General features: G+C 43.7%; 1 protein-coding gene across 1 annotated transcript; it reads right to left on the bottom strand.

Annotated features, from left to right (window-relative positions):
• Positions 1–7,667: 7,667 nt before the first annotated feature.
• LOC109221202 (RNA polymerase II degradation factor 1-like) lies at positions 7,668–8,612 on the bottom strand. The gene has a single exon (XM_019385668.1). The coding sequence runs from the start codon at positions 8,610–8,612 to the stop codon at positions 7,668–7,670; it is 945 nt and encodes a 314-aa protein (XP_019241213.1).
• Positions 8,613–13,935: the final 5,323 nt, after the last annotated feature.

Genomic DNA, 13,935 nt, shown 5'->3' with positions numbered 1-13,935 from the left:
CAAAAGCTTTAGCGTACTCCAGCAGCGAAGTACCTCCACCATTTCTATCTCCAAAATCGAAGCCACCATGCACATTGTCTAATCCCCAGGCGACCTCCCAATGTGGCCGTTAATATCACCCCCTATAATAAGTTTCTCGGTAGACGGTATACCCGCACCAACCCATCCAAATCTTCCCAGAAGCGTCTTTTAACCTCCTCGTCCAAACCCACCTGAGGCGCGTAAGCACTAAACTATGTTCAGAGTATACCCTCCAACGAATATCTTAATGGCCATCAACCTGTCATTCACCCTCTTAACCTCAACCACTAGCTCCTTAGATCCTTATCAACTAAAATGCCTACCCCGTTCTTCCCCCTCACCCTCCCTGAATACCACAACTTAAAACCAACCACCTCCTGAGCCCTGTTCCCCACCCATCTAGTCTCCTGGACACAAGCTATGTTAATCTTCCTCTTATGGAGTATCTTTGCTAACTCTATAGACTTCCCTGTTAGAGTCCCTGTGTTCCATGACCCCACTCTCAACCTAGAAGGTGCCTTACCCTCCCCCCCCCTCCTCTTTGCCACCCTTACCCTCTACCCCCCGCTCCCCCCGAGGACATGCCCTCGCTCTGTCATATCTCGACGTGGCCACTAGACCAGCACAAAGCTACAAAAGGATAGACCAGAAAGGAATAAACTAAATAGAAACCTACAGGTACACAAGGTGCTAATAAGGGATCCGACTAAGCAGGGACCAACTATGTATCGGCTATAACACTAAGGAGAAAGAAAGAGACCGATATAAGCAGACAAGTCTAACTAAATATACTTTAAACAAGATACTGTGGATGCCAAGGATACAGGCAAGCAAAAATGGAAAAATAAAAATAAAAAATAAAATAAAATACCAATATCACGAATACCAGTTATAGAACGAAAGAACCTAGAGAAAGTTTTCCTGAAGTTTATCGGATCTGCTCAATGGCACTGATAGTCCTACTGCGTCCCGCCGGAAAGCTGACCAAGGGTGGCCGGAATTAATGTAACTTGCCGGAAATCCTTGCCAGAAAAATGTTGCACCTGTCCAAAGAACAGAACGCACCCCCCCCCCCCACACACACACACACATAAGGCGGGTGAGAGAAAAGGAAGAAGAGAGAGCGAGGAAGAAGAAGACGGAGCAGGGGTCGCCGAAAAATACAGAACGGGAAGAGTCGCCGGAAATCAAGGGTCGTCGGACTTGATGCAACTCTCCTGCACACGCACGTCCCGACTCCGACGGCGATAAGGGACAGAAGCTACCGGAAAAAAAGATAAATAAGAAAGAGGAGAGAGAAGAGAAAGAGAGGGAGAGAGAGAGAGAGGACGGAAAAAGAGAAGTGAACTTACCTGTACCCGCACCTACGGCGGCAACGGCGACGGCGAAGCAGAAAGACGCCGGAGTGTAGCTATTGTGTTACCGTTGCGGGGGGATGGGGCGTGGGGGAGAGGATTAGAATGTTAGGCAAAAAACGTTAAAAGGGGGAGAGAGAAAAGTCAGGAGAGAAAAAGCATAATCTTTCCGCTGAATTTATAAAAACAAAAGGGACAAAAGACACAGGCAAAATTTATAACTCTTCAAAGATAGAAAATGATAAAAAATATCCTACCTGAAAAATAAAAAGGAAGAATATTCTATGGAGTGTATATTTCCTTTTTGGCTCGATCATTTGTCGCAGCATTTAATCTGATTGCAAATTAATATTGTTCAGTTCCTTTCAAATTATTCTTGAGAATTGCTTGAGATAGAGAGAATACTGCTGTTGTAAAAATAACGTGAGCAACCATCCAAGGTTCGTCAGCGGAGATACAGGTTTGATTGTCGCAACAGATAATGCTAAAAGCAAGAAGGAAATAGTTTTCCCCAAATCAGGAGCTCACACTTGAAAGAGTGAAGACCAAGAATTTGAGAAAAACTGAAATAGAAGTAATAGAAGCATAAGCGCGAAGAACAGAGAATAGGGCTTTTGGTAATTGGTACGATTGTCAAACTTAGAAACCATATTAATAAAAAAATCTCGAAACCATGTCATCAGTAGGAATCCTGTTGTGAGATGCTTTCCATGTAGGGAACGCCATCTTGTATGGAAAATTTTTGTGCCAAATCCTCTTGTTAAAGCGTGACATCTGCCTTCTCTGTCTAAGCACGTTCCAAGCAGTATCATTGGAGAATTTTTCATTCTTTGACAAATTTCACAAAGGGATATCATCTGCCTCTTGTGAGATCACCAGGTTGATATTGGATATCACTTTCTTGATAAAATTTGAAGTTGTGGTATGAGTTTGGACCAGTCACATTGCCCATTTTCATATACCTTCTTTACTTTAATAATTTGATGAGTTATGACACCTTCTAGATTGTTGTATAGCGAACATTGGTTGGTCCAATTATCAAACCCAAAAAATGTCACCCCTGCCTATTTTCCACCAAATATTCTCTTCCATATTTGGTCTGGCTTCACACATAGCTTTCCAACAATGTAATTTCATGGGCCTCCATTGAACATTATTAGGGTGGCCATACTTTTAAAAATTGGGACCATAAGGAATTAGTGGTTCTAAATCTCCACCATTGTTTAGCATTAAACGCTTTGCATGTGTCTTCCAACTTTTTGAAATTAGAGCGCCTTCTTCATAAGGATATCATAAGTTTTTCCAAGAAACCCAATGATGTTTATCACCTATGTCGTTTTCCGCCCAGAAGAATCTAGAAATATACTTTTCAATCTGATCAATAGTCCCTTTAAAAGGGTGCACAACTGCTAGAGTATGGATGTTAAGGGCTCCGAGGACATGCCTAATAAGCACGGCCCTTCCTCCAACTGATAGGAATTTAAGATTCCACCCTTTGACTTTGTTAATCACCTTACTCACCACAGCAGAGAAGAAACAGATTTTCTTCATCCCTGGGGCAGCCAAGGTACTTCATTGGCAATTTTTCAAATCCCATTCCTAATATTCTCCCACCTCTTATGATAGAGCTTTGATTAGCATTGGGAGCCATGGTGTAGCTACTCTAACATTTATTGATCAGTTGACCTGAGATTCTTTCACAGGTGGCAAGAGTATTGAGGATAAGTTGTAAAGAAGCTTTGTTCCCACTACTAAAGATAATTATATCATCAGCAAAAACATGTTGGTTAATGGTGGGGCCTTGTCTGCTCATATAGAAGTTCTTGTGCTGCCTGTCATCTTGGATATCATTCAGCATTCTAGAAAGAATTTCAACACTAAGGATGAAAAGGGAATGAGAAAGATGGTCTCCCTGCCTTGAGCCCCTCCCAGACTTGAATTGTAACGACCCGGCCGGTCGTTTTATGAATTTCAGCCCTGTTTTCCCATTTTTGCTTCTTTATGTCTTGTTCAGCAGTATTATGTGGTATCAGGTTGGTTGGTTCGAGTTCGGAGTGGTTTTGTAGAGGAATGAGATACTTAGTCTCTTAAGTTGGCCATTTAGTTGGAAAAAGTCAACCGGAAGTTGACTTGTGAGTAAAACGATCTCGGAATTTGGGTTTTATGATTTGGATAGCTTCGCGAGGTGATTTTGGACTTAGGAGCATGTTCGGAATATAATTTGGAGGTCCGTGGTAGATTTAGGCTTGAATTGGCGAAATTGGAATTTTGGCGCTTTCTGGTTGGTAGTGAAAAATTTGATATCGGTGGTGGGGTCGGAATGGAATTCCGAAAGTTGGAGTAGGACCGTGGTGTCATTTGGGACGTGTGTGCGAAATTTCAGGTCATTCGGACGAGGTTTGATAGACTTTTTGATCGAATTCAGAATTCGAAAGTTTTTGGAATCCTTAGGCTTGAATCCGAGGGTGATTTGATGTTTTGATGTTGTTTTGAGAGTTCCGAAGGTTGGAGCAAGTTTGAATGATATTATGTGACTTGTCGGTATGTTTGGTTGAGGTCCCGAGGGCCTCGGGATGATTTTGGATGCTTGGAGGAGTGTTTGGATTTTTGAGTTGTGTTGCAGATTTTCTGCTTCTGTCATTTCCGCACCTGCGGATTTGGGGACCGCAGGTGAGAGGTTGCAGGTGTGAAAAGTAGACCGCATATGTGGAGGTTGGTCATCATAGGAAAAAACCGCAGGTGCGCTTCGTTGAGCGCATCTGCGGGACCGCAGATGCGGTGCCTGGGCGCAGATGCGGACATTGGAGCTTTAATGAGAAACTGCTGGTGCGGTTGTTTTGACCGCATAAGCGGTCCGCAGGTGCGAGTTTGGGAGCCGCATGTACAAAAATCCCTGGGCAGAGACTATATAAGATTCCCTTCGCGATTTTCAGCATATTTCCTCCATTTTTGAGGCGGGCTTGGAGCTTTTTGAGAGGATTTGAAGAGGGATTCTAATCAGTGCCAACCCTGCACCACTATAGAGTGGCGAGAGCGGGTCGATGCAGCTTTTACCCGAATAGGTCGCGATCAAATCCACAGGGAGCTAAAAGTTGGAGTTGGTTTCCTATCCAAACTAGCAATGTGCACTACTCTTAATTGCACTTCCAATCATAGTTGGTCTTTTTTTTTTATTACTTCTAATATTATGCTAATAAGATGCTAAATTAAGCTTAGATTAATTGCTAAAGGGTTTTCTAATAGGTTAAAGAGGCACTAAGGAAGTGACCCGCTCCTAGGTGGATATTCGACGGATTCTCAAATCTAAGGCAAGAATGTTATGATGGGGATTACAATATAACCGATGCACGAAAGTTCTCACTCTATGCCTCTCGGTAGTTTGAGTGATTTTGCCCAAATTGACTTTCTCAAGACCAATTGTGTATTACAATTGAGCAAGAAATTGAGGTTCAAGTCGGGTATTACTATCTCTAGGTTTAACCCTTTAATTGGAGCTATCAATATCTTGAATACGCCCCAATTCCTTGTTGGACCAATTTTCCTAGACTCAAGTTCTCTTTCTCAAGAAGAACTCAAGTCACAAAGGCACAAATTAGTGTTTGCAACCACTAATTGAACATGGAAAATATAAATTGGTCCAAATATCAAACACCCATACACATTCAAGCCTTAAAACTCAAGACCCATCAAATACCCACACTAGGGTTGAGCACAACCCTAGGTAATGGGTCTAGCTACTCATAATTAGGGAAGAAAACAAGAAATTGGATGAAGAAATAACCATAATAATTAATTACAAACTAAGATAATAGAGATGCAGTGTATTAGTAGCCCAAAATTACTCAAAAAGGAGCAAAAGACTCGTTCACGTGCTCGGCCCAAACTCAGATTACAAAAGATGACCTAAAAATGTGAAAAGAAAGTATTTATACTAGGCCAAAATTTTTGGACAAAAATATCCCTGCGGGGGTAGTGCGGTCTGCACAAAATCGAGTGCGGCCGCAATGAGGCTTCTTGGCTTTAAACTCTGCCCTCTGAACTTGGCCACCGCGGTCGCGGTGGCTTCTGTTGCGGTCCGCACAAAAAGGATGGCGAACCGCATTGGCAATTAGCTCCAAATCTTCAACTCTCTGAACTCATTCTTTGCGGTCCGCACAATATCGAGTGAGGCTGCGATGAGTCCAGTGCAGCCCGCACGTAATGCTTTGCAGCCGCACTGCTTGGGTCTCTGGAATCAGCACTCTCTGAATCTCCTCACTACGGCCGCACCCCATTTTGTGCGGTCCGCAGTGCGTCTTGTTTCAACTGTGCTTAGACTTGTCCTTGTACTTGTGCATGTTTCACTCCTTTTGAGATGATTTTGACTAGTTGTCACCTTTTTTATCAAACCCTGCAAACAAGTACGACATGTAAAGCCTTTGGGACTATTTTATATACTTTTTTACTCAAAACTCAAGTGAAAAGGAGTGTAAAATGAACTAGAATCCCTAGTTATCAACTCCCCCCAAACTAAAGCTTTTGCTTGTCCTCAAGCAAACAAAATAAGACCCACCCCTTAAGAGTAAATCCAAGAAAATTCAGCCGACCTAAAGTGACCTCATCTTGCCTCAATTGGGACTAACAATTGCCCTTAATTCAAACGAATCTTTAACAGCATTCAACCTTTTAAGCACCATTGTCTTAGTGTGACACAAGAGCATCAAGAGTTGACTCAACACATCAAAGAAACTCTTTCTACTACTTTGGTCATCGTGGAACCCAAACTCATACATCCTCAACTCTCCCTAAGCACATCCTCACTTTTAGATTCTAACACTCAGAACAAGGATAGTGGAAACACTCTCTCTCAAAGGAAGGTTACAAGTCCGGCTCTAAGTACCATAAGCTTGCCCTTATGTGAGTCACCACTAATGTAAGCTTCATTTGGTCTAAGTAGGTTCCGTCTTCCCTTAAGCACTTCATTTACTTTATTTTGGCACATTCTCTTGACTTTCTTTTCAGTCATTTACTTCTTTCTTCGGGGTTAGAGAGACACACAGTCACTCTTTCTTGTTCATTTCAAACCTTTTTCTCCTTTTTAGGCTTTCCACGCCTTCCATCACTTTACTTTTATTCAATCCCTTCATATATTTTTTCTATATTGCTCATTCTTTTTGACTTTTTGGTTTTCTTTCTTTTTCATTGCCTTTCCTTTTCTTCATTTTGTAACTTTTTACCACTTTGTTGCATTTCTCGTCTCTCCCCCCAAACTTATGCTTTTGCCATGTGCTAAGGAAAGATTGGGTGCCAAGAGAGGGTCATTTCAAAACGGGTAAAGGCTTGTATCATGGTTGTTGAAGGAAAAGGGCTATGGCTCAAAAGGGTTGACTAGGGACATTATCATTGGAAGGCTATGGATGTTTTCAAGATATCATTTGGATCAAGGAGAGCCTATAATCACTTCTCAAGTCAAACTACACTTAGAATTTCGCCTAGACAAACATTCAGGGTAAGTTCTAGACTATTGGCACGGGACTTGGACCTGCAATTCAAATTCTCACCACACAAGCTATGGGATTGCTAAAGATACAAAGTTGGGGGCTCACAACGACCTTAGCTAAGATTTGAGCAACACAATGGTCCCGAAAAACCACTTGATGATTGTCGGCCAACACAAGAGTCTCAAGGTCACAACTTTCACCATCCTATACACAACAATTTGTTTTTGACCATGGGATCAAAGGCAAATGTGCTAGGCCCAAGTGAAGCTTTTCTTGAGGAACCACTACTCACTAGCTATTATTTACACAAAAAGAAAAAGAAATCAGACTCAAACCCTTAAGAAGGTTGTCATGCCATCCATCGTCGGGAAGAGCCACCCGGTTCACATAAATTCCACTTTTGGAAAGAACCGTGGAATTAAGAAAACCAAAGGCTTATTTCTCATAAAAACTAAAAATAAGAAGCTATCAAAATAAAATAAGAAGCTAGTAAAGAAGAAAGAAAATGCGGAAAGTAAAATGAATATATACAAGAGGGGATTTAGTCGAATATACATAAGGGAGGATGAATATATACATTAGAAAGTAACTTTGTATACAAACCAAAGTTGCCAAAGTACAGAAAATGAACTAAAATGAATATGTACATACCAAAAGTGAAAATAAAAGCATAAAAAGAAAGTAGTGTCAAGTGTCACATATATACAGTCATCCAAATAGGGCTACCCCCTCAAATGAAAGCTAGCATTGTCCTCAATGCTAACTAACCAAAATAAGCACAAGTAAAGATAAAGAGTAAAGAGAAAACTCCCTATTGGCCCTCCGCCTGCATGGGATCCTGTGGCTGGGTCCCTGGGTCCTCGGTCTGCTCGGGAACCTGCGGCTGGCTCCCTGAGTTCTGTGTCTCCACTGGGACCTGGGCATGTATTAAGTCCTGGGCCTGTACTGGAATCTGAGGTTGGCTAGAGGAACCTCCCTGCGGGTCCTCCAACTCTATAACAGCATCATCAGCACGAGGAATCACCCTCCTCCTCTTTGCTGGCCTCTTTGTCTCCCGCTCTGGCTCAGGCTGGGCTGCTGGACCTGGGTCATGCAATAGAAGGTCAAAAGTCGAGTGATCCACCTTCATCTTCTCCACATCCGCCCTCAACTCTTTCACCGACTCCTTGGATGCCCGAGTCTTCCTCAATTTCTTTGTTTCTTTGGTGAGCTCCTTCAGTGCTTTTCCATGAGAATCCACAGCCTCCAATATTAACTTCTGGTTGTCCAGAAGCTCCTTGAGAGTGTCCTCCACTGACTGCGGGAGCTGTGGCTGAGGTGGTACCGACTGGGCTTCTACAGAGGTAGACAGAACAGACAGCTTAGAAGTCGCTGCCTGCATCAAGTTGTTGATACTAGCAAGGGTCTGGTTCAAGTGGTGGGCAATCAACGGGTAGGCTGAAGATGAAGGGATATCTGGGACAGTAGAAGTGGAGGGTCCTCGGGTCGTGTCTGGTGTAGCTGAAGGAGGCTGAGAAGGAGTCACTACAACTACTGGCTCTTCAGACTGGCCAGCAGAAGTAGGGGCTTTGCCCTTAGGGTCTTTGGGGTTGTCAGGACCCTTGGTGTTGTACCAGGAGAAAGGTGCCTTGGCCTTCACTTTCACATCAAATCTGCGCTTCTCCACATCTAGATCATTCAAATACATGGTCAGGAAATTTGGAAAAGGGTAGTTTCTATCACCTTCGTTCACCACCCGTGTAATCACCCTGGACATCACATTCCCGATGTTGATCGGGTACCCCGCCATGATCGATGACACCAATATAGCCCAGGAGATAGGGAGAGAGTTTTCGTGAGAGGTGGGGTCTAGCCTGCTATAAACAAATGTCACCCACCCTCTTGCTTCGAAGTTCAGCGTCCTCCTTAGAATTTTCACTCCCGCTGTCAACCATGCTGGGGTGGTACCTGGGATTGCCAAGTACTCAGCTAACCATGGACGTACACTCTCCCCCAATGCTACATTTTCTAAGTGCATTCTTCATCCTCCTCCATGAAGCCCAGGTAGTCATTTATCGTTTTTCTATCAAACCTTACTTTCAAATTCCGCACCTTGGTCACTGTAGTGCCCTTTTTGATGTGGGCAACATGGGTGTAGAACTCCTTGACCAGGTGCTTATTTGCATCCTCACAATTGCTTGTGAAGTAGTCCCAACCCACTCTCTCTCTAAACTGTCTTCTCACATTGGGGTTATGAGGCAAGAGGTCTCTATCTATGAAACTCCGTTCAAGAATCAACTTCTTCTCAGGCCACCATTATCTGAACTTATGGTAGGCCGCTTCACTTACGAATCTGTCTTGCCATGCTTCCGGGTTCCTTGTTCTCTCTACTCCTCCTACTTTGGGCTCACCCCCTCCTTCTTCTCCTTCTTCTTCTACTTGACCCTCACCGAATAGTGAAGTTGTAGGTGAGGTAGAGTAGGCTTTGTTACTGCCTGCAGCTGAGCCCTCAGACGACTCAGAAGATATGTGCACTGATGCTCGGGCAGTAGGGGATCCCTGAGGAGTAGGGTCATCTGTCAGTCTCAAACCTCTCCGGGAAGTCATCCATATACTCTGAGACAGAGTCAGAATCGGATGCCTCCCGGGAGGGCTCATACTCACTTCCCGATGAATGGGAAGCAGCTCTATCAGCGGCCCGGATTGCCTTTCTTGTCGCCTTTATTGCTTCCCGAACTTGGGGGATCAACCTTATCTTTCCACGTCCCCTTCCCTGGGAGGACTCATCCCTTTCTGTTTATCGCCTCCGCCCCGTGTTTTCACCATTATCTGCAAAGAGAATACATTCTATGCTTGTTAGTATCAGCAGAGTCAGTGAAGCATTGCAGAAAATTTGCAGACATACAGGAGTTGAAGAGCGCGGACCACACAAAATGAAGTGTGGCCGCAAAGCAGCTACCGCGGACCGCACAAAATGCCTCGCGGTCGGCACTGAGGTGGGGATCAGACTACCCACTCTCTGAATCTATACACCGCGGATCGCACAAAATGCAGTGCGGCCGCGGTGAGGCACCGCGGACCGCACAAAATCCATTGCGGCCGCGGTCCTCAATGACCAGCTTTCAGAAGCTCACCAGTGAGGTTCGCACAAAAAGAAGTGCGGCCGCAAAACTAGGGTTTCAAGTTTGCACAATTGTTGTCCAATTTTTCACCTATTAATGCTCCCCTAGGTGTTGAATCAGTGTTTTTAACTAATTAGCCCTAATTTAACCATGAGTAAACTAACCTAGACTACAGAATTGAAAGAAAACAGGAAGAAAAAGAAGAAATACTAAGAAAAATAAGAGTAAAAAGAAAATAGCAAAATTGAACAACTAAGAAGGAATTAAAATTACCAGAAGAGAGATGCAATGTTGATTAATCGAGTCTTAGCAGTTGAGTTCGTGTAATTAGAGGGCCACAGGTCTTATTTATAGAAAAAGGACCTGGGGCCCTACCCACCGCGGACTGCACAAAATGGCACCGTGGTCCACGGTACTCAGAAACAAGAAGCTTGAGAAGGCAACCACTGCGGACCGCACAAAATGCTCCGCGGCCGCAGTGGTCCACCGCGGACCGCACAAAATGCAATGTGGCCGCGGTGGCAAACTTAGAGAACCATTTTTAGCATCACTCATCATTGCGGACCGCACTGATTTTGTGCCCCCGCACTAAGGCCTTTGCGGCCGCACAAAATGCAATGCGGCCGCAATGCAAACTTCAGAGAGTTGCATATTTTCCCAACTTGGTCCTGCACTGCATTAAAACAAGCCTACAACATCTCACAACCATTTAGTCCAAAAAAACAAATCCTACTCTAAAAATAAAATTAAAAAGAAAAGAAAATATAAAGACACATGGGTTGCCTCCCAAGAAGCGCCTGATTTAACGCCGCGGCACGATGCAGGTTACCATCAAATCACTTGAGATGGATCATTACCACCACGTGGCTGTCATCAATCTTTCCAAGATAGTGCTTGACTCTGTGCCCATTAACTCTGAAGATCTCACCATTTTTGTTTTTCAAGTCAAGTGCACCAAACGGAGTCACAGGCACCACTTCAAAAGGTCCACTCCATTTGGACTTAAGCTTTCCCGGAAACAGACGTAATAAAGAATTGAACAAGAGAACCAAATCACCCACTTTGAACTCCTGATACGAGCATACTTGTCATGAAGGTACTTCATCTTGTCCTTGTACAAGGATGAACTGGAGTAGGCATGGAATCGGAATTCATCAAGTTCATTAAGCTGCTCCACATGAAGATTTACTGCCACATCCCATTCAAGATTCAGTTTCCTCAAAGCTCACATGGCCTTGTGCTCTAACTCAATCGGTAGATGGCAAGCTTTCCCAAACACCAACCGGTACGGAGACATACCAATCGAGTCTTGTAAGCAGTCCTATACGCCCATAGAGCATCATCCATTTTCTTAGACCAATCGGTCCTATTTGCATTGACCGTTTTAGACAGTATACTCTTGATTTCCCTGTTTGAGACTTCAACTTGGCCACTCGCTTGAGGATGATAAGGAGTAGAAACTTTGTGATTGACACCATACTTTGCAAGCAAAGTGTCAAAAGCTCTATGGCAAAAATACAACCCCCCCCCCCCATCACTTATGATTGCACGAGGAGCCAAACCTTGTAAAAATGCTCTTTTTGAGAAACGCAACCATACTCCGGGCTTCATTGTTGGGCAAAGCCACAGCCTCGACCCACTTTGAAACATAGTCAACCGCCACTAGAATGTAGGTGTTCCCACATGAGCTTACAAATAGGCCCATGAAATCAATACCCCACACATAAAAAATATCCACTTTTAGAATGGTGTTGAGAGGCATCTCATCTTTCTTCAAAATACCACCCGCTCTTTGACATTCGTCACACCTCTTCACAAGATTGCTTGCATCTTTATACAAAGTTGGCCAGTAAAACCCACAACTAAGAACCTTCAAAGCTGTCCTCGCCCCGCCATGATGGCCACCATAGGGAGAGGAATGACAAGCCTCTAAGATAAAACTGCTCCTCCTCAGGGACACACCTCCGGATCACTCCATCGGTGCAAATCTTGAACAAGTACGGCTCATCCCAATAGGAATCCAAACTATCCCGTTTGAGCTTCTTCCTTTGGTTAGAAGAGAGCTCACACGGGATTATACCAGTCACAAGGAAATTAGCAACATTCTCAAACCATGGCATATCATTCATTGACACAGAAAGTAGTTGCTCATCGGGAAATGTATCATTGATCTCTAGGCCATCACACGGCCTCCTTTCCTCCGACAAGTGGTCCGCCACTTGGTTTTCACTACCTTTCCAGTCCACAATTTCCAAATCAAACTCTTGAAGTAACAAGACCCATTGCATCAGCCTAGCTTTGGAATCTTTTTTCGTCATCAAATACCTAAGAGTTGCATGATCGGTGTGCACTATAACCTTGGCTCCCATGAGATACGGTCGAAATATTTCCATTGCGAACACAATAGCCAACAACTCTTTCTCAGTTACCGTGTAGTTCCTTTGAGCCTCATTCATTGTCTTGCTCGCGTAGTACACCCGATGAAACATTTTGCTCACTCTTTGACCCAAAACTTCCCCAACAACAACATCAGTCGCGTCGCACATGAGCTCGAAAGGCAAGCTCCAGTTGGGTGCGGAAATAATAGGGGTGGTGGTCAACTTATGCTTGAGAAATCACGAACTTGGCATCCTTTTCTAATAGTTTGCACAAAGGATTCACTACCTTTGAAAAATCCTTGATTAATCTCCGGTAGAACCCCGCATGCCCAAGAAAACTTCTAACCCCCTTGACAGAAGTGGGGGGAGTAAGCCTTGAAATCGCCTCTATTTTAGCTTTGTCCACCTCTATGCCATGCTTTGAAATTTTATGACCGAGCATTATGCCCTCCTCAGCCATGAAGTGGCATTTTTCCCAATTAAGCACAAGATTGGTGTCTTCACAACGGGCCAACACCCTATCCAGATTCTTCAAGTATTCATCAAATGAGTCCCCCACGACACTAAAGTCGTCCATGAACACCTCCAAAATATCTTCCACCATATCGGTGAAAATGGCCATCATACACCGTTGGAATGTCGACGGTGCATTACACAACCCAAAAGGCATCCTAGAAAAGGAAAAGTTGTCATATGGACAAGTAAAAGTGGTCTTCTCCTGATCTTCCGGAGCAATCAAGATTTGGTTGTACCCAGAATATCCATCCAAGAAACAGAAGAAGGCACGCCCAGCAAGCCGATCAAGCATCTGGAAAGGCAATGAAAAGTGATCCTTGCGGGTCACTTTGTTCAGCTTGCGGTAGTCCATGCACACCCTCCATCCGGTGACTGTCCAGGTTGGAATTAGTTCATTTTGAGCATTAAGGTCATACCACCCTTCTTCGACACACATTGCACCGGTGACGTTCTAAACGTCAATACCACACAAGAGGGGGGGTGATTTGTGTGGTACCCAATTTTCGCTCTAGAAGAACCTGGTTCTTCTAGGTGTACTTACTACTACTGTTTGCGGAATTAAGAGTACATAAAATAAAGAACACAGAGATTTTTACGTGGAAAACACCTAGCTCAAAAGGTGAAAAAACCACGACCTACTACTCAGTAGGATTTTCCCAAAATTCCACTAATATCACTGAGCCAAAACAGCATTTACAAAACTCTTGTAAACCTAAGGATTAAACTCTAATCCCAGTGTGGCACACAGCCTCAACTGTTGCGACACCATCAAGTTAACTCTAACTTGAATACTCAAAGTACCTAATATAATTGCTTCTATGAAAGCTGGAAAGGTACAACTTTAAAGCACCTACTACAATTGAACTAGAATAAAAGAAAGACCCAATGGAATTGGTTCTTCTATCTTCTCCAAGTAGCTTCAGGAATGCACACTTGAATCTCACATAAATTGCTTGCAAAATTGCCTCGCTCTTTTGCTCTCAATTTAGTTTAACTTCTGCGTTTGTGCAATGCCTGTAAAAGAGAACAATCACTGTTATTTAATAGTTAGTAATCAGAGTTTGATTGAAACTAGTTTGCTGAT

This window comes from Nicotiana attenuata, unplaced genomic scaffold (genome assembly GCF_001879085.1).
Source record: "Nicotiana attenuata strain UT unplaced genomic scaffold, NIATTr2, whole genome shotgun sequence".
Lineage (NCBI taxonomy): Eukaryota > Viridiplantae > Streptophyta > Magnoliopsida > Solanales > Solanaceae > Nicotiana > Nicotiana attenuata.
The sequence above is the reverse complement of the archived record's forward strand: the minus strand, read 5'-3'. Positions and strand labels throughout refer to the sequence as shown.